Source organism: Brachypodium distachyon, chromosome 4 (genome assembly GCF_000005505.3).
Source record: "Brachypodium distachyon strain Bd21 chromosome 4, Brachypodium_distachyon_v3.0, whole genome shotgun sequence".
Lineage (NCBI taxonomy): Eukaryota > Viridiplantae > Streptophyta > Magnoliopsida > Poales > Poaceae > Brachypodium > Brachypodium distachyon.
The window spans coordinates 41,903,637-41,930,376 of NC_016134.3; the positions used below are offsets into that span (position 1 = coordinate 41,903,637).

Here is a 26,740-nt window from a genome sequence, read left to right on the forward strand (position 1 = left end):
AACTACTCACATACATTTACTATTAATCTAATATGAATGGTCACGCACTAGAAACGAGATCTGCCTTGTTCCAAGTGCACAAATCTATATGAGTTGTGTTTTGGAACGGAGGAAGTAACTCTAGATACCATCGTACGGTTGCTAAGAAAAGATGGGCTACACATGATCCTAAATTTAAATCTAATCGGTACCTCGTGATCACTTTATCATACATTATGATATATTATTACAAAAATTCTACCTACTAATTATGTAACTCGGCATACACATATTTTGTCAGTGCAAATAATCGATTGACCAATTTAGCATGTGAAATTTAATTTTGTGCTCGTATGTGTCGCGATTTGTACTAAATCAACGGCACTTATTATGGATTGAAGGGAGCAGTTTTCTGAAATTTAGCTTGATTTTCAACACCGATACGTTAGGTCTGTTGGCACCCCAATTTTGGATCGAGGAGTGTTTTTCACGTCTGATCTGTGACTGCCTAGCGTCGTGTGCGTCGCACACATGTATAACATGGCTAATTAAGCCATCAAAATAAAGAACCTGGAGTACGTAGCTTCGCATGCAGCTGCGCACATTTCTGGTTAGTGGTCAATCACCGTAGTCAAGTGTAACACAATCACATGCCAAAAGTAGCTATAGTTCCTAAGTAGTCACACAAGTGCGCAACCTGGATTTCCCGGCCGGACGATAGACAACCCTTTTCTAGAAGGGAGCACAGAGTTATATACTCCTACGTACCAACCGATTCTTTGTGAAATTACTATCATGCATTCCAATTTCCTTTTTCGGGGATATCACGCATTCCAAATTGATATGAACATTTTAAGGACTACTAGTATAGTACAATTAACCCAAAAAAACCACGCGTCCGGCTGATCGAGCATGTACGTACATGCTGAGAGATCGAGTTTGATGATTCAAGGAACATTTTAAAGACTACTAGTACCCATACGCATCTTGCTTAGCAGCTTTTAAGAGCGTCGTAGTTTGGATTTCTTACATTTCGCACGTTCACTTCCTAGCGACGTAACTACTAGGAGTAGAAGCTAGCCGTTCCACCAGTCAAACATACGGAACGAGATCGAGGCGGCCGGGTCAAAGTCTCGACTATGTACGCACATAAACCACTTTCTCATAACAAGCTATGCTAGCTAGACCCATTTATCCACAAGTCGTTCAAATTTCCACCAACCCATGTCCCACATTAGTTTCCTCCTGCATGCCTGCCCTATATATAGCGCGCAGCACGACACTATCAAATCGTACAGCACAAAGACCACAAGCAAAGCAAGAGGCCAAGCAACAAGGGTTCGACGCACGACCCCACGAGCCAGAGCGCGAGCCTAATTCGGTCTCTTGTTGCAATCTGCTCCTTAATTCTCCCCAATCAATCAAGCCTCTGATTAACTCAAGAGCAACGACAACGTACGTGCACCTCCTCCGACGATCCTAGCTGCAATGGAGGTTAAGGTGCTGAGCTCCAAGCTGGTGAAGCCCGCCGCCTGCAACAATGGCGGCGCCACGGAGACAGAGTACATCCCTCTGTCCATCTTCGACAGGGTGACATTCCAGATGCAGATGGCCATCATCTACGCCTTCGCGCCGCCCGCGCCGTCCACAGCCGCCATCGAGAAGGGCCTCGCCCTCGTGCTGGGCCAGTACCGGGCCTTCGCGGGCCAGCTCGGCGAGTCCCCCGACGGCAGCCCGGCCGTGATCCTCAACGACCGGGGCGCGCGGCTCGTGGAGGCGTCCGTGGACGCGGACCTCGTGGACATGGCGCCCGCCAAGCCCACGCCCGAGCTGCTGAAGCTGCACCCGGACCTGGAAGGGGAGCAGCCCCTCGAGGAGGTGGTGCTGCTGCAGCTCACCCGGTTCCGCTGCGGCTCCCTCGCCGTCGGGTTCACCTCCAACCACGTGGTCGCGGACGGCCACGCCACCAGCAACTTCCTCGTGGCGTGGGGCCGCGCCACCAGAGGGCTCCCCATGGGCCCGCCCCCTGTGCACCATTACCACGGGCTCTTCAAGCCGCGCTCCTCGCCTCGCGTGGAGCACGACCACCGCCGCAGGGAGTACCACCTGCCGTCGCCCAACGACGTCGTGGGCCACCACGGCGACGCCGCCGACAACATCGTGATCCACAAGGCCCACTTCACCAAGGACTTCATCGCGGGGCTCCGGGCCGACGCGTCAGTGGGCCGGGGCCGGCCCTTCAGCCGGTTCGAGACCATCCTGGCCCACCTGTGGCGCGCCATGACGCGAGCCCGGGGCCTTGGTCCCGAAGAGTCCTCGGCGATCCGGCTGTCGGTGGACGGGCGGCACCGGCTGGGGAAGCCGGCCGAGTACTTCGGCAACATGGTGCTCTGGGCGTTCCCGCGGTCCACGGTGGGCGACCTCCTGAACCGTCCCCTGAAGCACGCAGCGCAGGTGATCCACGACGAGGTGGCCAGGGTGGACGGCGCCTACTTCCAGTCCTTCGTCGACTTCGCGTGCTCCGGGGCCGTCCAGAAGGAGAAGCTCGCGCCCAGCGCCGTGCTCAAGGACGCGCATTGCCCTGACGTGGAGGTGGATAGCTGGCTCACGTTCCCGTTCTATGAGCTCGACTTCGGCACGGGGAGCCCCAGCTACTTCATGCCCTCCTACTTCCCCACGGAAGGGATGCTCTTCCTCGCGCCGTCCTACATCGGCGACGGCAGCGTCGACGCCTTCGTGCCCGTCTTCCAACACAACCTTCAAGCGTTCAAAGAATGCTGTTACTCCGTGGAGTAGGTGGCGAGCTAGTAGTGCAAGTTAAGTAAGGAGTGATGGCGAGCTAGTAGTGCAAGTTAAGTAAGGAGTGAGCCAAAACATAATACTTCACCAATGCGTTTAATTACGTGCAAATTAAACTGTTTTGAGACTGGTATAGTAGTGCTACAGAGACATCAGACATGTACACGAACGATGTAACGTTCAGAGTAATAAGAATTTTTTGATTAATTTTTTCATTACAATCTCATGCGCCTTTCAACTCATGGATTGTGATACACGTGCCTTACCGGGCGCACGATTCGAGATTGTGAATAAAAAATTACTGCTATTTCATTCTTACGAGATTGTAAATTTTGTACAGCATGTGTATATTGAGGATAGCCAAATTTTTTTTGACGAAACAGCCACAACGTGCTATTTATTGCCAATAGAAGAGTTGAGAGAATCAACTCAAAGAGAGTACAAAAAACGCAAGGAAAAAGAACAAGAGCAGGGGGAGGAGTTAGATTAAATTACAAACAGAACCCTCTAAGGAACGTCATCGTCTCCCGACACCAACTCGCCGAGACCAGCTCCAGCCCGGTGCCAAAGAGAAGCTTCCTCATGGATGAGAAGGAACACAGCCGGAGGGAGGAGGAGCTTATGTTGGAAGGTGCGCTTGTTTCTCTCCTTCCAAATCTCCCACAACCCGAGCAGAAAAAGAGAGGCAATGCCTTTACGAAGGTGCTCGCCAAGCCGTCCCGCAACCTCAATACGATCCAGCCACCAGTTCCTAACACAGGAGAGGGCCGGCCATGTCGCGGGATGAAAAAGGGGGCGTCCAGTCCAAATAGCGAATTAGTAATGGAAACCATGATAGAAACTACTCCCTCCGATCCGCCCCAAAATAAGTGACTTAGATTTGTACAGATTCTTATAAAAATTCACGTCACTTATTTCCGACCGAGGGAGTATATTCTCGTCCATGAGTATTGCACCTACATGCTGGAATTGTACATCCACCTGGCTACTAAGTAACTCAACCAAATGAGTTAGAATCACTTCCATCAGACACCCAAAATTTGGGTCAGTAAGAATGACATGATATGGATGGATTTCCTAGAAGTGGCAACCTAGAGGAACCAAAAAAAAAAGATCTAAAAAGTAGATGGAAGTCCGGAAATAAAACTAATGAAAAATGATAAACTATCTTTAAAAGTTTGTACAAATTTGTGATTTATTATGACAAAAAATATGAAAACAATGAGGAGTATTATGAAAAAACTTGCATTAAAAAAAGCTTACACGTAGTTTATGAACCTCCAAGTTAGTGAAATGGTTATGATCTTCCTTTTGTGGCGTGGTAGTTTGTTCTGTGGATTACATTGGGTTGTACTTTATTTACATATATAGCATGGTGACTTCGACGTACGATGCATGGTAATTTTTGTGGTAGTTGTTTGGGGAGAAAAATAACGAAACTCTAAGGCAGAGTGTATTTTCTCAAACACTGGGGGGAAAGAAAAAGTTGAGGACGTGCCAGTGTACTAATGTACACAAATAAATAAAACAAAGTAGGGAAACATGTATTTTATTAATCTCACCATGCAGAAACGAAATTACAAGTCCCCTTATAAATAATGCGCTCCGTGTGGCCTACTAGCACGGCCAACATGACATAGGCGATTGCGGTTTCTTGGTTCACGGGGCCTCGAAAAGCTCCCGCTTAATTACGTTTGCAGGTCAAGCCTGCAGACCACCTCCGATTAAGTTGCTGCAATGGTGTCGTTTTCAAGTCTTGTCTTCTCCCTATGCTTGGTGTAGAAGATGGTGGTGATGAAGCAGAAGAGAGGGATGGTACGATCCTGCTCCGTCGATGCTAAGCCACGACCGTTCGACCGTGCAGGTGCCGAACATCGTGCTCCACCATCTTGTTGATGTACGATGAAGTGTCCAGCTGACACGCGCCTTGTCAGCTAGACAGATTGATGAAGTGGCCTTCGTCTCGTCGGTACCTAGCCTGTAAAATGTCCGCCTCGTTAGACCGGACAGAATGCCTTGCCTTTGCCTCATCGGTACCCAGCAAGAGCATGTGATGTTGGTGATGTACTTCATCGGTACACGGACATGTTGGTGGAGTGGCTTCGCGTCGCCGATGCTTGATCGGTGTTGGAGAATATGTTTGGATGCCGGAATGCCATCGGCAATGTGGATGAGGGAGTAGACTTGATGTTGAAGACGATGATGTGGGTGCTGTCGGAGGTGCAAGAGACCTTGTTGGGAGTTGGTGAAGGCAGCGCCCAAGCGGGCGCCTGTATGGCAGTGTCTCGACGGACACCACGTAAAAGGCCGCCACGGGCGACGACGTACTGCGAGTTGGTGAAGAGTGCGCCAAGACAGGCGCCCTGTTTGGTGGTGTCTCAGCAGACACCGCGTAGAAGGCCGCCACGAGTGGTGGCGTACCGATGCCAAGTTGGTGAAGAGTGTGCCAAGCCAAGCGCCATGTATGTGGTGTCTCAGCGGACACCACGTAGAAGGCCGCCACGAGCGGCACGATGCTAACCTGTGAAACCAAGGGTGGCGCCCTTTATGGGGGTGTCTCGGCGGACATCGGTAGAAGGTCGCCACGAGACGTGGGTGTCTTAGCATGGTGATAACCTGTGAAAAGTGCGCCAAAGCAGGCGCCGTCAGCTGCAGTGTCTCAGCGACACCACATAGAAGGCCGCCACGAGCGGCACCGTCTTGCACGACGCCGGGTTGGTGAAGGATGCACCAAGACAGGCGCCCTGTGCGTCGGTGTCTTGACGAACACCAAGTAGAAAGCCGCCATGCGCGGCGGCGGCACGACACCGGGTCGGTGAAGGAAGCGCCAAGACGGCTGGCGCCCTGTGTGGCGGTGTCTCAGCGGACACCACGTAGAAGGCCGCCACGAGCGGTGGTGCGCACGACGCCAGTTGGCGAAGGATGCGCCAAGCCGGACGCCGTGTATTGCAGAAAGCCGCCATGCGCGGCGGCGGCACGACACCGGGTCGGTGAAGGAAGCGCCAAGACGGCTGGCGCCCTGTGTGGCGGTGTCTCAGCGGACACCACGTAGAAGGCCGCCACGAGCGGTGGTGCGCACGACGCCAGTTGGCGAAGGATGCGCCAAGCCGGACGCCGTGTATTGCGGAAAGCCGCCATGCGCGGCGGCGGCACGACACCGGGTCGGTGAAGGAAGCGCCAAGACGGCTAGCGCCCTGTGTGGCGGTGTCTCAGCGGACACCACGTAGAAGGCCGCCACGAGCGGTGGTGCGCACGACGCCAGTTGGCGAAGGATGAACCAAGCCGGACGCCGTGTATTGCGGAGTCTCAACAGACACCCCGTGGAAGGCTGACACGAGCAGCGACGTCTAGTACGACGTCGGGTTGGTGAAAGATGTGCCAAGACTGGTGCCCTGTTAGCCGACGGGTGCCACCTGCCGACACGGACAACCTGTATGATGTGGACGCCGCCCTCAACAGCGCCGCCACCGACGACTGTGTGTTGATGGACGTCAGCTAGCTTGTACATGAGGACGACGGCATGTCAGCAAAGTGGCGCTCCGCCTGGGGCGAGCACTGCGTAAACGTCGCCCACGTCCGAACCGTTGCACACCATGGTGTTTAGGCGGATGTTGACGGGCTGTTGATGAAGATGGCGCCCCACGTCGGGCGGGCGCCAGAATGTGGCACACGGCCCAGATGGCAGTCACGAGATTGCTAAGCTCCGAAGACAATGGCATGCCTCCTGCATGCACCTCCATGGCACCTGGGTAGACAAGAAAGAGAGAAAGATAGAGGTATATGTACATACTACGATGAAAGAAGAGTCCATCTGCTCCTAGACAAGGCTGCTATATGCCCTGCTGTCATCTTCTCCCTGTACGGCGCCCCTTGGACGAGCGTGCCGTCGTAGCCGCCGTCGGGACGGCCGCAGAGCCTTGAGGTAGCCACGGCATCATGCCGCCGTGCTCCTCTCTAGACCTGTCCGCCGTGATGTTGGAACATGTTCTGCTAGATGGTTACCTGTGTACTCTTGTTCTGCATGCGTGGCTTGACACCACTTTGGGCACAGCGTCTCGCCTTGTTCGCCTCGATAGACCTGTCCTTCCATGTGTGGCATGCGCCGAGCGCGTGAGGCGCTGCCCCTGCATCTTGCCTCCTGGATCGATCTCCCTGTTCGCCTTGATGTTGGAACCTACATTTCTCCTAGATGGTTACCTGTGCTCCTGTTCTGCATGTGCGACTTGCCACCGCCTTGGGCGCAGCGTCTCGCTGCCCTCCATCTTGACCCTATGTTTATGATGAAAGCCAGACGAGTTGTTGATGAAGCCTGCGTACGCGCCAGCGTCCTGCTGGCCTCGATCTGGTGCCTTGCATGTACCGCGCGCGGTGAGCGCGGCCGGCCGGCAGCACTACCACGCTACCTCTATCCTTCACCTTGCTGCTACTTGATCTGTGCGGCTCATTGCTGGTACGGCAGGGAGGTCGTATCCTGGATACACAAGAGCAAATAGATACGTGAATTAAGTCATACACTGACCTGATTAGAGGTGGAGCTCGTGTCGTATCAATGGCCGTCCTGCTTCTCCCGGTGCAGTTGCGCGTTGCTTATACACGTACGTGCTTTGCCGCGACGGTAGATGCGGTCTGTGTCGCTGCCGCCAGCGGCCTGTTCGCCTTAGATTCTTAGGGGTTTATTCGGCCGTCCGTCTGGCCTTCTGGATCGATCTCCTGTTGACGCTCCTTGGGGCTGTTTGTGATCGGCGCGTTCAGCGCTGCCTTCGACCCGTCCGGCCTCCTCTTCTCAGCGTGAGATGGTGTGCTATTTATAGGCGATGGGAGCAGAGAGTCAGGCGCCGCACCCGGCCGCTCGGCTTCCCAATATTCTTGCTTTGTTTGTTTAAATCCGTTAGAGACTCCCTCCTTTAAACCATAGTTATCTCTTTGTATACTTATCCAGGGCGGGCTCGCCGATCGGCACGCGCGAGGCAATAGCACAGAGACCCTTACGTGTGGACCATGGCTACTTGTGCATCCCCGTATCGATCAATCCTCAACCCTTCTCTGTATGCATGTCCAGCGTGCACTTAGAAGTGACACAGGTACGCATGCATGCATGCATGTCCAGCATGCACGTACAAATATTAATCTCCTACTCGTGTAGCTAGCAGGTCGATTGCAGGCAGCTGGATCTCTATTTCTTTTCTTTTCTCTTGTCTTGATTTGATTTCGCGTCGAATTTTGGTACAAAATCTCGTCAAACAGTAGTCAACATGGTGATTGCAGTGCAAATTTCATACCAACTTATGGAGTTTAAGAGGTAATTTGTGATGATTGGTAGCATCTTTTAACATTTCAGTCCGCGGCACACCATATCATAGTAATAATTTTGTACTACATAGGTTGGTAACTTGATAGTATTTTGTGTGGAAATTTCTTAAAAATTAGTGGTTTCTTTTAGGCGTGTAATAAAAATCTGCACTGATATGCTGAGTGCTATTGTCTCAATGTGAATATATATGACACAAAAGAGTAGAAGACGTGTCGAGGAAGATCCAAGTTTCGGTATTAAGCTTCCGTGGTAACTCCATGCTCGCCACTAGCCACTGCAATTCTTTCTCCGTCTGTAGATGGAAGGAAAGGTTTAATGGGAATCAACAAGATATATGGAGGTAGACGGTTTTGAGGTCTTGTTTATGTCACTGGTTCAAAAATAAACGTCCTCAAAAAAACCCTGATGATATACACTGGGTCAATCAAACTCTGAACCTTCCACGAGGTTTTATATTACCTATAAATAAAGTTTGATATTCATTTTTATTGCTTTATTTCTAAGTCGATAACAACCACCCAATCTAATTATTGAAATTCGTGGGATATTTATACAAGCATAAAAATTGAAAAAATCTTAATCAGATGACTATAACTGCCCACCAAAAAATAACTATTTCTAAGTTGACAGGAAAATATATTTTTATCTACACTGCATCTTCGTTGCTGTAAGTATGTCACAGTTCTTTTCTCCTACGTGGAAGAGAAGAATCCAGTCTCGTCCAAGCGACCAGGCTTTTGTGTCCGTTCAATAATTGGTGAGCTCGGGTTGGTGACGCCGGCGGCGCGCACGGTTTGTATCTCCCTCTGCGCCAAGTCCTAGCCAGCCGTTTGGCCGTCGAAGATGCAGAGCACCTTCCAGTGTCCTGCAGATGATTTCCGAAATAGCTTGATGTTTAGGTCCAACGGTCTTTGACGACGACCTAAAACTAGAAATAGCAAGACTATGACACATGCACGACTGTACTACGATTTCCGAAGACAAAAGAAAACCAAACATGGTGCATGCGCGGTTGTTCTGGAACGGACATGCATACTCTCTTTCTTTTCGTTCTTGTCAAAAAGTTGCATATTCCGGCCATCAAATCAAATCCTTATTCATTCGCGTTGTTATGGTCAAGAAGCGTACGAAACGTATTGATTTGACGATGCTAATTGGTGGCCGTGCTATCCAGGGTAATCTTGATTTGACGACGTTGTTCCATGATTAGGAGGAGAGAATATAACTACTCCCAGATATTAACTGCCGGTGGCTTTTCCGCAGTCTTCTGACTGGCGACTAGACTTGGTTGAACTCAACGGCCAATTGACAGAGGAATGGATAGCACGCAGCGGTTTAACATACAGTACGCGTTCATATGCAGCATAACTTTTTTGTTCTTTTTTTTTCCGGAGAACTTTACTGCTATCGATTGTTCATGCTCTCTTGTTCCGGGTTTACAATGTTCACACATGTTAAAAAACAATTTTGAGTACCAATTAAACAACTACAGTAATCAGGGCCTGACAGTAATGTACAAGTTGTTTGCTATATCAATTGTGCAGTTAGAAACTTGTTTTGAATCTGAATTTCACCGGTATAATTTTTATGACACGTATCATTGTTTCGTTGATTAAATAATGGTTAATTTAACGGTTTTGCTAGTGATAAGTCACATTTTTTTAGGTAGAGATCTATCGACATGTTAGTTATCGGATCTTGATCCAACAATAGTAAGTGAGAGATGAGAGAATATGGATGAGCCTCAGATCTTAATTCAAGGGTTCTGAAACGTCGACTGACATTTAAGGATCAATTTAAAAACCAGACGACTTAGAAATAACCTCACCCTAAGTTTAAATCTTTAAATGTGTAGCGTTCTGTAACCCGAAAAGAAGTAGTACTAGTATGTGACGTTGTATGCATGACAGAGGAAAAAGGATAAAAAGAGAAGAAAATCTGTACTTTGACAAATGACGGTGTGGTTGTGAGAATACCTGGAGGCTGCACTAAGCATTTCGATCACTTTTCACAACGTTGAATTCCAAGTACATAGTCAATTAATCAAGCAGAATGGTTCACATACCCTTTACAGAAAGAAAGAAAAAATGGTTCCACATACAGCAGGGAGACTGACCGGCAGGTAAAATAAGTCCTACTACTACGCGCGCCAGCTAGATCTCTTAGCTCGAATTACTATACAAACTCTGGTCTGACCTTGCGATGCGATGTACGATACGAGTATTTGGTGAAGACCGAAGCGAGGCAGAGAAAAGTCGCCCATCCATCTTAGCGAGTGTGGCAGCTCTACCGTCTACCGAAGTACCGACCCGGCCGGCCTGAAATGATTAGCCCAAAAGACAGATAGGGTCTCTTGGACGAAATAATTTTCAGTGCATTCTTGAAATTTTTGGCAGGAAGCAGTTACAGATCTTTTCGAAATAGACAGATGCCAGAGCTGGACGTACGTGTCCCAAAGTGCTTCCGTCGTTTTACACACAGTACCAACCGACACAAAACCCCATGAACGGAAAGAACAGTAACTTAATAGCAAAAGGACAGCAAAAAGGGACAGGGGGCACATGCATGAGCTGATGAGACCCGTTAATCATGCTGCAAATAACAATCCCAAGCTTGACGTTATACCACTATGATATTAATTGATTTTATGAGATGCAAATAAGGCGCTGCACATCGCAGGGATGGTCTGGGAAATGCTTATTTGGCTTGGCGAAGTCAGCTTATACTTCTTCTTCTTTTTTCAGGTAAAAAAGTCAGCTTATACCAGTCTCCGGTCATCCCAATCTCAACGAAAAAATCAAGATCTGTGAAATCATAAGTGATGTGTAATATTGGCAAATGTTTTAAGTGAAACATCGATGTGGATATTTTGAATAATATGGTTACTTATATGATGACTTGTATCTTGTTTGGATTTAGTACTTTGCTAGTGGTGTGTTGATCCATTAGTTTTTATGTGAAAAACATGGTGTGAGTTGTGTGGAACTTATCCTGAGTCAAGTCGTGGACTTGTGCTCGTACTGGTTATTTGTGTGTTTGCTTTCAGGTGTTGCCGGAGCTAGAGGCACGTGGTCGATGACGGGATTGAGGACGAAACTTGGGAGAAGCTGAGGTCGAGAGATCAATGTCATGCGGGACGTTCGTGCGAAGAAACAATGAAAATGAAGATTACGATGATCCGGAAGGGCACCGGTTTGTCGTACGTTGTTTATACCGGAGATGTATGGTATTGAAAATATTCGACACGTGATGGTCGAGTTTTGAAGACATCACAAGAAGAGTTGATGACATGGAGTGGCATCGACGTGAAGACATGTAGGTCCAGCCGTGGTTGGATGAGAGTTGTTTCAATATTAAACAGTAACGTCATGAAGATGGCGTCCAATGGAAAAGTTGTCCACATGAAAGTTGTGCGCGTCGTCGAGATGAACAACTTTGCTTTTGGAGTCATCTCAATCCAAGGTCGTATGCGGGCCCCACGGGCAGAATACCGACTGGGACAGAGGAGTTCGTGTTAGATTCAGACTCGGTTTAGGATCACGAATTTTCCCTTATAAATAGAGGGCGTCCTAGATAGTGTTTTAGTAAGGACGTGAGGGAACTCAGAGCTTTGGATCTAAATCAATTCTTGGAGAGTTCTTAGATGCATGATTGCATCTTGTAATCGATCAACATCGTTGCAATAAAAAAATTCGTTGGTGGTGTCATTTCTGTTTTTCTCGGATCTTCGTGGATTCTTCGTGCTAGATCTTTTTAACACTTTGCCGCAGGTTTATCACGAGTTCATAATACTTTTCTGCAGGTTTACCATGAGATCAAGGAAAGATCGCGATTACTTCATCTTTGTTGTTATTTCTCGAAATCGATTATATATTACTTCTCGTAACTTTCTGTCAGCTGTTAATGATTTGATCATATCTTTTGATTGGTAAGTCCAATTGAGTTTATTCTTGTTGCGTTGGTTAGGTAATTTCAATACCTTTCTTTTGCATACTCATACATATTTTTTAATTCATCCAATCAAAAGTTACGGCTGTTTTACTATCACGGACAGAAAGGTTATTTAAGGTTTGAACTTTCAGTAAAAGTTTTAATTTGCTTCCGCGCAATCATTCACTTCCCCTTTGATTGCCTATGTCGATTTCACAGTATCAATGATAACGCATTTGTCAATTTTATATTATGCACATTGAACAAAACTCGGTCAAAACATTCTGCTGCTTGGTCAGCACAAACTAGTTTGAACTTGTATGTTTTGGAGAATCAATTACGAAAAGTCTGTTTGGCGCCGCCATTTCTTTTTTTTCCCGGGAAATGGTCAAGTATGCCTCATTTTCTCTCGTGATTAGGCACAGGTGGATTCTTCACAAACATGAAATCTGCTAATTTAACACGAAGTCAAGTCGAGATAATCCTTTTCTTAGATGGAGATATACGACTCTACCTTCTAGCTATACGTTTTCGTGACCAGTTTGCGTACCAGTTGATGGAGACATGAGTCGGGCGTGTGGGCCGGACGCGAGACCACATACGTGCGGCCGCGCTACCGGAGACACGAACGGATATGCTTTCGCAGGTCCCCGGCGGCTGGTGAGTGGTGAACCATCAGTCCCGATCTGCATGTGCGCGTGCGTGCTAAAACTTTCTTACGGAGTTAGTAGTACGTACCGTCGTACCAGTCGGCCAGCAGAAGAAGATTCCTGCTGGCTGCTAGTGCCGATGAATAGGATACAATATATAAGATTCCTGCTGGCTGCTAGTGCGGATGAATAGGATACAATATATTCAGGCTTGTTTTTTTTAAGAATATATTCAGGGTTGTTTTTTTTCTTTACTACTGTTTAATTTGCAGTTGCGTCCGTGGTAGCACGTAGGCTCGTTCGTCGTCTCAAATTCACAGAAATTACGTCTCTTTCGTGTTCTCGCGTCTCGCCCAGCCCGCTGCCCACGCGCCGCCGCTCTTCCCACCCCGCGCGCCGCCGCCGCCACCCACCTGCCTCTCCTTGCGCTCCTCCTCTGCTTGCACCGTCACCACCCCGATCTCTCTCTGCCAGCGCCGTCTCCTCCTCCTCCTCGCACACACCCGCCCAGATCCACCTCCACCTCCTCGCACACGGCTCGCCCCAATCCGCCTTCTCCTCGTACTGGCGCGAGGCTGAGGAGCGCGAGGAGGAAGCCGAGATGCGCGCCGAGGCCGCCGCCCGCCTGGCCGAGATCCACCTCCTCCTCACCGTGCCGCCGCCGTGGGAGAGCCGTCCTCCGTCGCGCCGTGTCCCCGTGACGCCACCTGCTCTCCCCCTTCTCAACGCATCGAGTGCCCAATGCTGTTGTGCCGCCGCCGTGGGAGAGCCGTCCTCCGCCGCGCCGCGTCCCCGTGACGCCACCTGCTCTCCCCCTTCTCAACGCATCGAGTGCCCAATGCCGCCATCTGAGGCGAGGGTGCTCGAGACGTCCACGATGACGGCGGCTGCCGCCGTCGAAGTGGGAGGCATCAATATCGTGTGGTAAGGTGAGTTCTCGATTACTGCTTCCCCATCCTCTTGTGTAGAAAAATATTTGTTTCACTATTCTTTGATAAGTATGTGTGAGATGTGTCTTAATGGTTTCTTCTGTTGGCTCTTTGTAGACTCTAGCTCTTTGTAATCTTTTGTGCTTTATGGAATGCAGTAGAAAAATCTGTATTAGGCTGATTTTAACTGATATTTCAATCTCTTTCATGCATTTTATGTTTGTATTTTCCTGATTGCTAATGGTTCACTAGCGTCAATTCCATCCAGTTATTTAATCAAACAATAGCATCTGTATCATTGTTTTCTCTTTCACTTTTGCTTGTTTTATTAGTCTGTTGAGTCCTATACGTGCTGATGCTAGAGCTTGAAGTCTCTGCTACTGGATATTGGCATTGAAAGAGCAAAAGGAATTGTCTGGTCTATCACTGGAGGCAATGATATAGCTTTGGTGGAGGTATTCCTTACGTGTTTTTTTTTCTGCATATAAACTACAGTGGGTGTGGGTATACATAGCCACCATCAAAGTTTGTTTCCTACATGTTAGTAAGAATCCAAAATTGCTGGCTTTCATAGATCCTTGAAAGTTAATACATTTTGATCCAATTGGATATATGTGTGAAGTTATATGTGAACTGAATCCAGTATTATTGATTCACTTTTAGGTGAATGCATCAGCTGAAGTTATATATGATCTTGTTTTTCTTTTTTGAGGGATTATATATGGTCTTGTTGATCCTATTACAAATCTGATATTTGGCTCTGTTATAGACCCATCATATGCTGGTCAAGTAAGTTAACAAAGCATTTGGTCAAGTAAGTTGACTTGTCATATGAAATCTCATCTTCTGACTGTACAGCCTAAAATTCTAATACAACGGCATCCATGCAGGGAAGATGGATATGTGAAGTCAGTGGCCGAGTTAATTGAGAAGGAGCTATCAATTTTTACAAATTCTGAAGAGGTTTGTGCATTCCCTTCTCCCTCTTTTTGTTTTTCCTTCACTATTTTCTGTTCATCAAATGACTTTCTATTCGATTTTTGGTAAAGTAGAAGGTAACAACAGTTGCATATTGAACATTATCTTAGTGTTAGGCATCCTGTTGCATATCTCTTAAATAAGTATCCCATCTACTGAATGATCTATCTGCGGTCCATCCTGGCATTCATTTGCTTGTCTCCTTTTGTGATGATGCAGCGAATTGAGGAATCAACAGATGATTTTTTTCTGTATTACATTTAGTTGCTCTTTGCATGATTCTTTTTTTTTTACCGGCTTTGCATGATTCTTTTGGCATGGATGTTGACTGGGAGATGAAAAATATACTTCATCCAGATTGAAAAGACAAACATGGTTCTCCTACTGTGCTCTGTTTTCCATATTGTCGTAATAACACCGATGTACTGATAACTAAACCCACTAGAGAGAAATGTTTATTATAAATGTTTTAAGTTTAATTCGCTAAACAATCTGAAAATTATGTACAATCTGTATAAGTTGAGATATATTAGAATAGTCGGATGAGCTATCATAACGATCCATCTTAATTAGGACCAAGACTATAGCTGGTTACCTAGGTTACCTGTAGTCAAAATTGTTTAAGGCAAATTGTATCAAGGTTTGATGGTTAGATTGACACTCCAATTGTTTCTGTTCATAGATCTATCATCTACAAATACTTCTTGTGTTGCAGGTTATGAGCTATGGCAATCTTTGAAGAGTTCAAATGTTGTGGTTTGATACAGAACAGAAAAAAGAAGTCTCTTTTCCTCTCAAGATGAGAGTAAGTATCAGCAAAAAAAAAAAATCTCTTCGTAGCGGTGCAATTTCTTATCACTCAGTCATGATGCATATAAGAGTAAGGGGAATGGGCTGATTTGTGTATATTCTACATTTTACTTTTCAGTAGTAATTAGATGATTTATGATTTTCTTACATCTCTCAAGGGAAGATGTTGAGGGAGACCATAAGGACACTACACATTATGTTGCGAAGTTAATATTGCTTTCCTGCTCTTAACACAGGACACTAGAGCATGCATTACAAAATGGATATTCGATGAGGTATGGACGGCTGTCTTGATGTGTTTAATTTTGCATTCTTTTCAATAATTTTGTTGGAGAACACGAGTGTCTTGACTTGTTTCTGTACTCCAACATGGATGCTTTGTGATAGTTACGATTGTGAGAAGAGGGTCCATGGCCAAGTTCTTCGATAATCATCGTTCATGTGGAATTTTGGATTGTATATTGGTCCATTGTATTTTTTTTCCTCTCATATTGTCACAATTATATTATATGACTTGGACTATGTACATGTTCATAAGTAGTGGTGTATCCTTATCTGATGACGATGACCATGCGTCAATTTTTCATGTTTGTCATTCTTCTTGTTAAGTTTTAGAATGCTCATTTTTTCGTTGCAACGCACGGACACTCAACTAGTAGAGAGTATATTCAGGATTGTTGGGTCTGAGCGTGACATGCTTGCAGGATCGAGTGTTAGGGGTCATGTCACTCATAAGGCACTCTCTTTTCGGAGGTGGTCACAACTCACAAATGAACTTACGGGTCGGCCAGTAGGCATCGATAGATCTCGCAGAAGAGCAGAAATAGAAACTCCCTTTCTAAGTGGCCAGTTTTTCGGGCATTGAGATTTTTTTTCCAGCTAGCTAGCTTTGATCGCTGCATTTCATTGAGCGGCGCAGCATCCACAGCGTTCACTCAGACGTGACATTTTTTTTTAAAAAAAAGAGAGGTCCCCCCCTCCGATTTCATACCAGCAGTTCTACAAGTCTCAGGTTCACAGATGGGCATAAAAGAGGCCAAAGAAAAGGCAGTAAACCGAAAACCTCAGACGTGACATACTATGCATGTAGCAATTCGTACATGTGCGAAAGACGATGAAACACGAAAATGTCCACGATCCAACCGATCGAGATGCTCATCCACAGGCAAAAGGAAAATGATCAAGTACACACCTCAAATAATCAAATCGATTGACGCCATATACAAACTGCGTCACAACAAGAGAGGAAAAAAAAAGGCTCGACCACCCCTCAACCAAACCGACCCCGACATCCAACAACCGCGCCGCGTTGGCTTGGCACATAGTTCGTACTAGTACTCCCGCCGCCGTCTTGATTAATTAACGTTGCAGCCTACTGTTTCTCTCAGGCCGATCGATTCCTAGTTCGCGCGCCATCTGAACCTGCACCTACTACTCCATGGAGTAGCAGCATTCTTTGAACGCCTGGAGGTTGTGCTGGAAGACGGGCACGAAGGCGTCGACGCTGCCGTCGCCGATGTAGGACGGCGCCAGGAAGAGCATCCCTTCCGTGGGGAAGTAGGACGGCATGAAGTAGCTGGGGCTCCCCGTCCCGAAGTCCAGCTCGTAGAACGGGAACGTGAGCCAGCTGTCCACCTCCACGTCAGGGCAATGCGCGTCCTTGAGCACGGCGCTGGGCGCGAGCTTCTCCTTCTGGACGGCGCCGGAGCACGCGAAGTCGACGAAGGACTGGAAGTAGGCGCCGTCCACCCTGGCCACCTCGTCGTGGATCACCTGCGCTGCGTGCTTCAGGGGCCGGCTCAGGAGGTCGCCCACCGTGGACCGCGGGAACGCCCAGAGCACCATGTTGCCGAAGTACTCTGCGGGTTTCCCCAGCCGGTGCCGCCCGTCCACGGACAGCCGGATCGCCGAGGTCTCTTCGGGGCCGAGCCCGCGCGCGCGCGTCATGGTGCGCCACAGGTGGGCCAGGATGGCCTCGAACCGGCTGAACGGCCGGCCCCGGCCCTCCGACACCTTGGCCCGGAGCCCCGCGATGAAGTCCTTGGTGAAGTGGGCCTTGTGGATCACGATGCTGTCGGCGGCGTCCCCGTGGTGGCCCACGACGTCGTTGGGCGACGGCAGGTAGTACTCCCTGCGGCGGTGGTCGTGCTCCACGCGAGGCGAGGAGCGCGGCTTGAAGAGCCCGTGGTAATGGTGCACGGGGGGCGGGCCCATGGGGAGTCCTCTGGTGGCGCGGCCCCACGCCACGAGGAAGTTGCTGGTGGCGTGGCCGTCGGCGACCACGTGGTTAGAGGTGAAGCCGACGGCAAGGGAGCCGCAGCGGAACCGGGTGAGCTGCAGCAGCACCACCTCCTCGAGCGGCTGCTCGCCTTCGAGGTCCGGGTGCAGCTTCAGCAGCTCAGGCGTGGGCTTGGCGGGCGCCATGTCCACGAGGTCCGCGTCCACCGACGCCTCCACGAGCCGCGCGCCCCGGTCGTTGAGGATCACGGCCGGGCTGCCGTCGGGTGACTCGCCGAGCTGGCCCGCGAAGGCCCGGTACTGGCCCAGGACGGCGGCAAGGCCCTTCTCGATGGCGGCGGTGGACGGCGCGGGCGGCGCGAAGGCGTAGATGATGGCCATCTGCATCTGGAATGTCACCCTGTCGAAGATGGACAGAGGGATGTACTCTGTTTCTGTGGTGTCGCCGCCATGGGGACTGCACGCAGGCTTTACCAGCTTCGAGCTCAAAATCTTAACCTCCATTGCTGTGGAACTTTGCAAGCACACGAGCTTGGATCGGAGTACGCACGTCTTAAGGTGTACTCTCGCTGCTGTGTGCCGTGAATCAAAGAGGTATAGTACTAATGGTTTGCAGCAAGCAAGCAAGAGAGGTAGCGATAGCTAGGCTGGTTGCTTGGGGGCCTTTTGTGCTGTACTCGTTTCGGGATGCCAGTTGCGCTATATATATTGGGCGCGAAGTGAGGAGCGCGGCAAAAGGGGTTGGTGAAATCTCTTTAAACTAGTACTGCCACTTTGCTTTCTGTGATGATTCTACTGCTTGGTGAAATCTCTTTAAACTAGAGTTGTGACTTTGACCTGGCCGCCTCTCTCATTCATGTGTTTGACTGAATGGCGACGATATGATGGCAGCTGCCTCCGAACGTGCTAATATGTCACAAGTCTAAACCGTCAACTAGAGTCTAGAACTACTACCGGAAAGCCGTATGTTCGGAACGTACGCATGATTTTTCTCAAGAATCTCTGTTCATTTTGGGCACGAGCGCGAACAAGTTCCCTCTGGGCACCAAGGGGAAGCGCTTCAGCGATTTCGGCTGGCGTCCAGACTTGCCATGAGTCGAGTCGTGGGATCGTGTACTCCCTCTGTTTCTTAAATTAAGTCATATATTATTTCCTTGACCGAATTTTTGATCAAGAATTAGTTTATTAATATATAATTTTTGTGAAACAAAATTGATATGTATTCGTACTCGAAAGTATTTGCTTATAGTTAAGATTTGTATCACATAAGTCACACATCGATGGAGTAATACTAGGTCAAACATTCGGTCAAAGAAACCAAGATACGCCCTAATTTAAAGAACAGAGAGGGTAGCACTTGACTACGGTGATTGAAAACTTTGCATGTGTTGTATGTGTTACTCCTGAGTCCTGACCTCTAATCTTCTGTATTTAAGTAGGAGAAACCCAGTACTTGATTTCTCTTAACATGCAATCATGTCACATCATCACATCATTAATTTGTTCACACCTATTTAGTTGGAAACTCATATTTTTTGCACATGCATACATGCTACTTTTCATCGAGTTATCTCAACTAACTGAAGAATTTATAATCTATCATATATACAATTACATTATACATTTTCACTGGATACTCTTTTCTTGCTCCTTTTCACTCATGCATTTTAACTAAAAATTTCCTCAAAACTCACGTATGTTAACTAAAAAATTTCGCAACAAGGTGGGCATCATCTAGTTCCCTAAAGCTCAACAGCAAAGGGCAGCCTAGCTGGGCCAGAAAAAGGAAAGCATGCTTTATATAACTTGGGCATCATCTAGTTCCCTAAAGCTCAACAGCAAAGGGCAGCCTAGCTGGGCCAGAAAAAGGAAAGCATGCTTTATATAACTTGGGCATCATTGGGGCAGTTCAGCAGTTGGGTGCACAGCACAGGTACAGCTGGGCCGTTAAATGGTAATCGATCGGTGCTGCAACCTTCGTTCCTTCAAGGATGTACTATGTGTTGTTGTAGGTTTGTTACAATTCAAAATAATTCAAATTTGATTAAGTTTATAAAAAATTGAAAATGTATATCATCACAAATTATAAAACTAATTTAGAATTATAGATTTTGGTGGATTTTTTCTATTAACTTGTTCAAACTTTTAATAAGTTTTAATAAGTTTGACTTAGTGCATAATTGGAACATTTTGTATTTTTGAATGGAGGGATATTAGTAAACACAATGCACGCATCCACGATCGATCAATCCCGTTTATTCTTCTGCCTCCTGCACAAAGCACGCACGCAGCGCCAAATTAGTATCTTCATCTAGTTGTCGTCTACCGAAAATTTTCCATGCCCGGACACATAGTTAGTCTTTCTTCCTGTTATCTTTAATTTATATAAATCGGTGCCCTACAGATTATTGAAATATAATTACAAATCTAAGAGAGTAAAAAACATTTAGGAAATATTTCATTGTTTGATTAATTAGTTATTCTTCTGTTACCTATAAATGAAGAGAACCCCCCCCCCCCCCCCCCCGCGCCCCTCCTCCCCCTGTTTGAGTCCTCCTTCCCCGTGGGTCGGTATTGTTTAAAAGTTGAGGCTTAAATGTGAGAAGCATACGAGAAAAACGTCATATATTTTTGGTTACTCAATTGGCCATGAAGTTTAGAAATGATGATGGCTGAATTCGAAATCGTATACATCTGATCCATCAATTGGCAAAACATGATACTTTTGGCCCTCGCCTTCTCCTGGATTCAAACAGTTTTGCGTCTACGAACGTTGAATGGCACGATAGTGTCAGGTTTCCCCTCTAAACTCAAAATCGTAGAATTTTCCACGCCAGATAGCACGTCTTAGTGAAATGCAGGGTCAGTATTAATTACATCTTCAGTTTGGATGAAACTCTGGAAGGACCATGTCCGGAAGGCCGGAACCACATGATAAGAATAGACACAAGAAACGAACCAAAAAGCCAAGACAGAAGTGGTCCGCGCTTCATACAGTCACATGCACATGCAGCCACACCGGGCAGACAAACTAGGAATGCATGTGTTGAGGACCCAATAAGTCAATAGGTAACTGGGAGTGCTTGTTGGGGACCCAACAATCTCAAGTCATGTCAATGGTAATTGCTTCCTGGAAAAAGAATATCAACGTCCGAAAAACTGAACAGAGGAAAATCTCTACGCAGGGCAGACTTGAAATATCCATTGACCACGACCCAAAGAGTCCAAGAGTCCAAGACTCATTCTGCTTGCATGTGACACTCGATCACGTCCAACTACGCCCGTCGTATCCTATTCATCCACACGGGAAGCCAGGAATCTTCTTCGGCTGCCCAACCTAACTACTCCCATATACTAGTTAAAGGTTCCGGAAAAAAAAATCAGCATAGTTTTCACTGGGCGAAAGCAAAAGCTTTACTACGCGACAGTAGAGGGGCACATCACCCGTTACAATTCCAATCATATTTGCTGGTACATCATAATCCTAAGACAAAACCTAAAAAAATAAAACCTCTTAAGATTGACAACCATGCCCGATCTCGGCAAGTTCCAGGGTCAATTTTAATTTTGCTTCACGCGGTGACCGACGCAACAAGACCAGACAAACAAGTCATGTTGGTTCACCAGCCAGTAAGTTTATTCCCCTTTCAAAAAAGGGAAAATATATTGCCTCGCACGTTCGCGCGTTTGTTCGGCTGCGCGACGCGCTCGAGCGCCGCCTGCCGCCTGCTGCGCTATGTCCTGCATGCATGCAATTTCTTTTTGCTTTTGCTAATCCGGAAGGGCACGACCCATGCATGCACTTGTTTTGATACAGCAGCATGCATGCTCTCTTCATGTACTTTTTTTTAGTAGTTTTTTTGAAACTCAAAATGTTTTGTAGATTAAAACGTTTGTCCGATTCCCCACAATCCGTTTTTACCGTTAACTTTGTATCGATGAGAGTTTCAAAAGTAGATATCTCTCATATATATTTTGTCGAAAATTTATTTGACCCTTCTGTTACCCTGCGGTAATGCACAAATTACCACACTTGTTTAAGAAAAGTTAACATGCGCTAATCTTTTCCTAACACAACACTATTTCATATATATATTGGGTGGCAACTTTACCACGTGGCAACTTTGATGCACAAATCACCACCATATGAAGTTATGACGAGGTAATTTATTACTAATAGGGCAGCATCATATATTATTGGGTGGTGATTTACATATTATTGGATGGTACCATTGAAACCAAAATCGCCACCGTATTTTATATATAATTGACACGTGGTATTATGTTACTAGTAGGGTGGCAACTTCATATATTATTGGGTGGTGACTTTACATATTATCGGATGGCGAAACAGGCTGTTTGTACACAAATTGTAATCGATGGGTGGATTGAGCGGTGGTGCCTCTCCCGCAAGGCTTGCACCGGGCTGGAGCTCTGCACACTCACTACACCCGGACAAGACCAGGGTCATGACGACGGAATCAATCTGGTGGAGCGAGCGGTGTGTGCTAGATTTTGACCGAAATGGATGGACGTACAATGTTTAAATGTGGTCCTTAGGGTGGCAATTTATCGGCATTAGGGTTGGCAATTTATGTTCATTAGAGGTGACAGTTTGTCTACATTAGGATGCCAATTTGTGTTCAAAGAGATGGCAATCAGCGTGCATTATGAGTGGCAATTTGTTTTCGTCGAAGGTGGCAATTTGTGTGCGTTAGGGATGCCAATTTTATGTTCATCAAAGGATGGCAATTTATATGCATTATGGGAGTGGCAATTTGTGTACAGTATGGACGACAAGGAGATGAGTTTGTGTGAGTCATTTCAAATGGAGGTGGTATCTCGATTGGAGTGGAGGAGATGCGGGATGCAGCGGTAGGTGCTAGATTTTTTACCAAGACGAATGGAGGCACATGGTTATTTGTGTTTCGTTATGGGGTAACTTCACGGGTTATAAGGTGGTGACTTCATTAGTTCTTTGAGGGTAACTTTTAAGCCAAAAAAAAGTTTGTCAAATATAAATCTAGTTTTGAAGAACTCATCGAGACAACTCCAACGGCGAAGACGGATCATAAACCAAATACACCGTTTGAGAGAGAAAATATTTTGAAATTCGTTACTACAAAATGCTGTACTATTTGCATGTAAATTACTCACGCATGCTACCGTTCCGTGTGTCAGAGAGTGTTCGCGCGCGCTAGTGACGTCCAAGTAAAGAAGTAAGTTTATTAGGGTGGCATCCGCAAAAAATAAAGTTTATTGGGCCGGCATCTAGAACTCTCAGGCTGACATTGCTGCATCTCCAACACGGATTTTATTGGGCCAGCACTGATTGTTCACCAGCCACTTAGTTTCTGGGCCGGCATCTACACCCATGCCGCATCCTCGACTCCTCGTTGATGTTGGGCGTGACAATACCGACGTCTCATCCTAAATCTCGTCCGAAGATCCGCTTAACCACAACGCGCCCCCCTGCTTTGCTCTTGCTCGTTCCCGCAGGCTATTCTTCCGCCGATCGACGGCCATGGCCGCCGCCCCCCTCGACTGGATAATGCTATATGCAGCTCGTCAACAAGCCGGGCTCAGCGGTCGCTCTCTTTCTTTCATGGCCCGTCGTTCCTCGCCGGCCCCGACTGCCTCGAGCCAGCTCACACGTAGGTCACTCCGGTTGGCGGTTGCGCCAACTTTCCATGCTGAGGTTCTGAACTAGCTTCGTCTTGTTCGGGCAGACCGGGTTGGCAGAGCGTCGAGCTGGGCGAGCGCGCGCTTTCCATGCTGAGGTTCTGATTTCTGAACGAGCATCGTCTTGTTCGGGCAGACCGGGTTGGCAGATCGTCGAGCTGGCCGGTGCTCGCCCAGCTGGTTTGCTCGACAATGCTAGCTCGCTGCTACCCAACCTTCCTGTGTTTCTTTCTCTCCCCCGCTTTTGATCCACGTGAGACGTCCGCTCGTTTACGTGTAGGAAATTAATGGCACGTCGGGGGCGGTCGCTCTATTTATATTTGTATACCTTCAATTTTGGCACCCTTGATTAATAGTTCAAGCATGCATAGGAGTAGCTATATACGAATACGAGCCCATGTATATTATGTGTCTGATCTCGATCGAATGCTGGCATCAAGCCACAGCGCCAACCTAGCTAGCCACACCGTTTGGGTTCAGTCAGCATTTGATCGTTGGGCATCATATCCGGAGCTAAACAGATCATCTACATCGACATGGTTGGAGGCAGCCCCATGCAGGCCGTGCTCATGGCGCCCGGGGTGAAGGACAGGAAAGTGCTCGCGTTCAAGCGGGACGCGCCCAAGGACAAGGACGGCGCCGTCGCCGGCCTCATGCGCTCCATCTCTGCCCCGGCCGGCACCGCCCGGAGCGCCTTCTTCGTCTTCGACCTCGCCAGGGTCGTCGATCTGTACAGCGGCTGGCGCCGCGCGCTCGCCGGCGTGCGCCCCTTCTACGCCGTCAAGTGCAACCCGGAGCCTGCGCTCCTCGGCGCGCTGGCCGCGCTCGGCGCCGGATTCGACTGCGCCAGCCGCAGAGAAATCGAGGCCGTCCTCGCTCTCGGCGTCAAGCCCGGGAGCGTCGTGTACGCCAACCCGTGCAAGCCCGAGGCGCACATCGAGTACGCGGCGTCCGTCGGCGTCAACCTCACCACCTACGACACCGAGGAGGAGGTGGCCAAGGTCAAGCGCTGCCACCCGGGCTGCGATCTCATCCTCCGCATCAAGGGCCCCGACAACGCCGACGCCAAGGTCGACCTCGGCACCAAGTACGGGGCGCAGGAGGACGAGGTCGTGCCGCTTCTGCGCGCCGCCCGGCGCGCGGGCCTCAAAGTCGCCGGCGTCTCCTTCCACGTCGGCTTCGGTGCTTCGTGCACCGATGTCTATCGTGGCGCCATCGAGGCCGCGCGCGCGGCATTCGATGCGGCCGCCGCCCTCGGCATGCCGCCCATGCGCGTGCTCGACATCGGCGGCGGCTTCATGGCCGGTGCCACGTTCGACGAGGCGGCGGCGGTCATCAACGACGCGCTGGCGCAGCACTTTGGCGAGCTCCCGTGCGTGGAGGTGATCGGCGAGCCGGGGCGGTACTTCGCGGAGACCGCATTTACGCTCGCGGCGCGCGTCATCGGGAAGCGCACGCGCGGCGAGGCGCGGGAGTACTGGATCGATGACGGTCTGTACGGCTCGCTCAGCTGCATGATCGTTGCCGGCTACGTGCCGCGGCCGAGGCCGCTCGCCGGCCCGTGCCCCGGCGAAAGGACTTACGCCTCGACGGTGTTCGGGCCGACGTGCGACTCTCGGGACAAGGTGGTGAGCGAGTACCAGCTGCCGGAGATGAGCGTGGGGGACTGGCTCGTGTTCGACGGCATTGGCGCCTACGCCGCCTCGTCCGGCTCCAACTTCAACGGATTCTCGACGTCCGACATAAAGACGTACTTGGCGTACTCCAGCTAGCTAGAAATAGAACATGGCACGTGTGCATGGTGTGGATTGGTTTTAGTGATCTCTTGGTTTTATGAGCTTATTACGCAAAAGAGTTGTAGAAGAAGCTCGCGAACGATTTGTGTGCTTCGTTGGTTTCATTCGGGTGTTTTATGTATCAAATGCGAAATAAATATACTCCCTACCCATATTAAGTGATTCAAATTTTCCCAAATATGGATATATATATATATGTCTAAAAACGTCTGCATACATGTAATAAAAAATCATTTAATATGGAACGGAAGTACTAATTTCTCTCCTTTATTGATATGAGAAATTCTACGTTGTACAATGTCATCTGTATAACTTGCTCTCACATTTCGTAGCTAAGCAAAAGAAAAACTTGTTCCCCTGGTCTGCTGGATATGTGGGAAACGTCGATGATGGAGCAACGAACGAGGCGGCGATGGGAGGATGGACAGGAGGATGAGTGACGAGACAAAACGGGTAGAAGCACGGTCTCCATTTCGTAGTTAGGCAAAAGAATCTACTCAGTAAACAATCAATGTTGGGGGAACGATACTAAAAAACAGTGCATATGTGACTGAAGCGACCGCTCCCGTATACGGGTTCGATCTCTGTGCTTTAGTGCTAGTCCCTGGATCGACTCACTAGCACACACAGTTTCAAGATGTAATATCATAGAACAAAGGTCTCATTATTATAACGTATCATCCAGAATTTAAAAAATACTTACAACTCGCATAACCTCACGGGTTAGCTGGAAATAAAACAACTGTTTAGCAGCGGAAAGCGAAAGATACAAGGGCACATCAACACCACGGTGAGAGCGTGTTGGAATGTAAGCCCGTAACCCAAACATGCAGAACGTACATCTTACTCGTCGTCGGAGCTTCCTGCATCATTAAACGATGCAGGCACTAGGGTCAATACATTGAATGTATTGGCAAGATTCATTAGGAGTTATACCAGAGCCTACCAAATATATGCATAATGTGGCAAAGTGTGGTTCAAGCTATTGGCATAAAAGCTTAGTTATTGAATCCTATCTTTTAATCAAATAAAATTTTATCACTATTGGACACGGGGTAGACACACCCATGCTCCTATTATCGTAGAGCACATTGATGTGGATTCATCAAGTGCCCCTACCCTGTTCAACCATCTATTTTATTTAAGAAGTTAGAATGAGTGAGACTTTCCTTACAGCTCCACATCTAGTCGGTCAAATTGTCCGTTGCCGGGGACACGGCTAAATACTTAGTTTTGACGCTCTCGAGAGTTTGTACACATTCCCCACAAGAAACCGACGTGTTAATCCCTTGCTGTCCTCAGGGTAGAGTAGCAACGGCATCGATTACGAGATTTTCAGAGGTAATTCCCTAAACCACGAGAGAATCACGCTCCCCCTACACGGCTACCTCAGTACAATTCTTCGGGTTTAGGTTCACACAACTTACTCTTGTCTCGCCAGAGCCCATATAGCATTGTGGTTGTACTAGAAGCTTCTAAATAGGAAACTAGTCCTGTCTCGGTTACCCCAGGTGGCATTCCACATTTGCAACGTAGGCGCTCCCCGAATCTACGGAAGCGACGTCCATGGACGATCCATTCCTGAATCCACAGGAACTCGACTCAGAGGGACCCATAGAAATGGACCTGACGTCGCTA

At 48.2% G+C, this 26,740-nt stretch overlaps 3 protein-coding genes across 3 annotated transcripts; 2 read left to right on the plus strand and 1 right to left on the minus strand.

Moving 5' to 3' along the window:
* The first annotated feature begins 1,198 nt into the window (after positions 1–1,198).
* Positions 1,199–2,999, plus strand: LOC100841890 (putrescine hydroxycinnamoyltransferase 3). The gene has a single exon (XM_003578508.4). The coding sequence runs from the start codon at positions 1,468–1,470 to the stop codon at positions 2,773–2,775; it is 1,308 nt and encodes a 435-aa protein (XP_003578556.1). The 5' UTR covers positions 1,199–1,467; the 3' UTR covers positions 2,776–2,999.
* Positions 3,000–16,437: 13,438 nt separating this feature from the next.
* On the minus strand, positions 16,438–18,308 carry LOC100842493 (putrescine hydroxycinnamoyltransferase 3). The gene has a single exon (XM_003578510.4). It carries the CDS (start codon positions 18,126–18,128, stop codon positions 16,818–16,820), a length of 1,311 nt encoding a protein of 436 aa, XP_003578558.1. The 5' UTR covers positions 18,129–18,308; the 3' UTR covers positions 16,438–16,817.
* Positions 18,309–23,776: 5,468 nt separating this feature from the next.
* LOC100842801 (ornithine decarboxylase) lies at positions 23,777–25,243 on the plus strand. The gene has a single exon (XM_003578511.4). The coding sequence runs from the start codon at positions 23,843–23,845 to the stop codon at positions 25,076–25,078; it is 1,236 nt and encodes a 411-aa protein (XP_003578559.1). The 5' UTR covers positions 23,777–23,842; the 3' UTR covers positions 25,079–25,243.
* Positions 25,244–26,740: the final 1,497 nt, after the last annotated feature.

Bases quoted from the DNA above. Each gene is read 5' to 3' on its own strand.
- LOC100841890 (XM_003578508.4), top strand. From the start codon at position 1,468: ATGGAGGTTAAGGTGCTGAGCTCCAAGCTGGTGAAGCCCGCCGCCTGC.
- LOC100842493 (XM_003578510.4), bottom strand. From the start codon at position 18,128: ATGGAGGTTAAGATTTTGAGCTCGAAGCTGGTAAAGCCTGCGTGCAGT.
- LOC100842801 (XM_003578511.4), top strand. From the start codon at position 23,843: ATGGTTGGAGGCAGCCCCATGCAGGCCGTGCTCATGGCGCCCGGGGTG.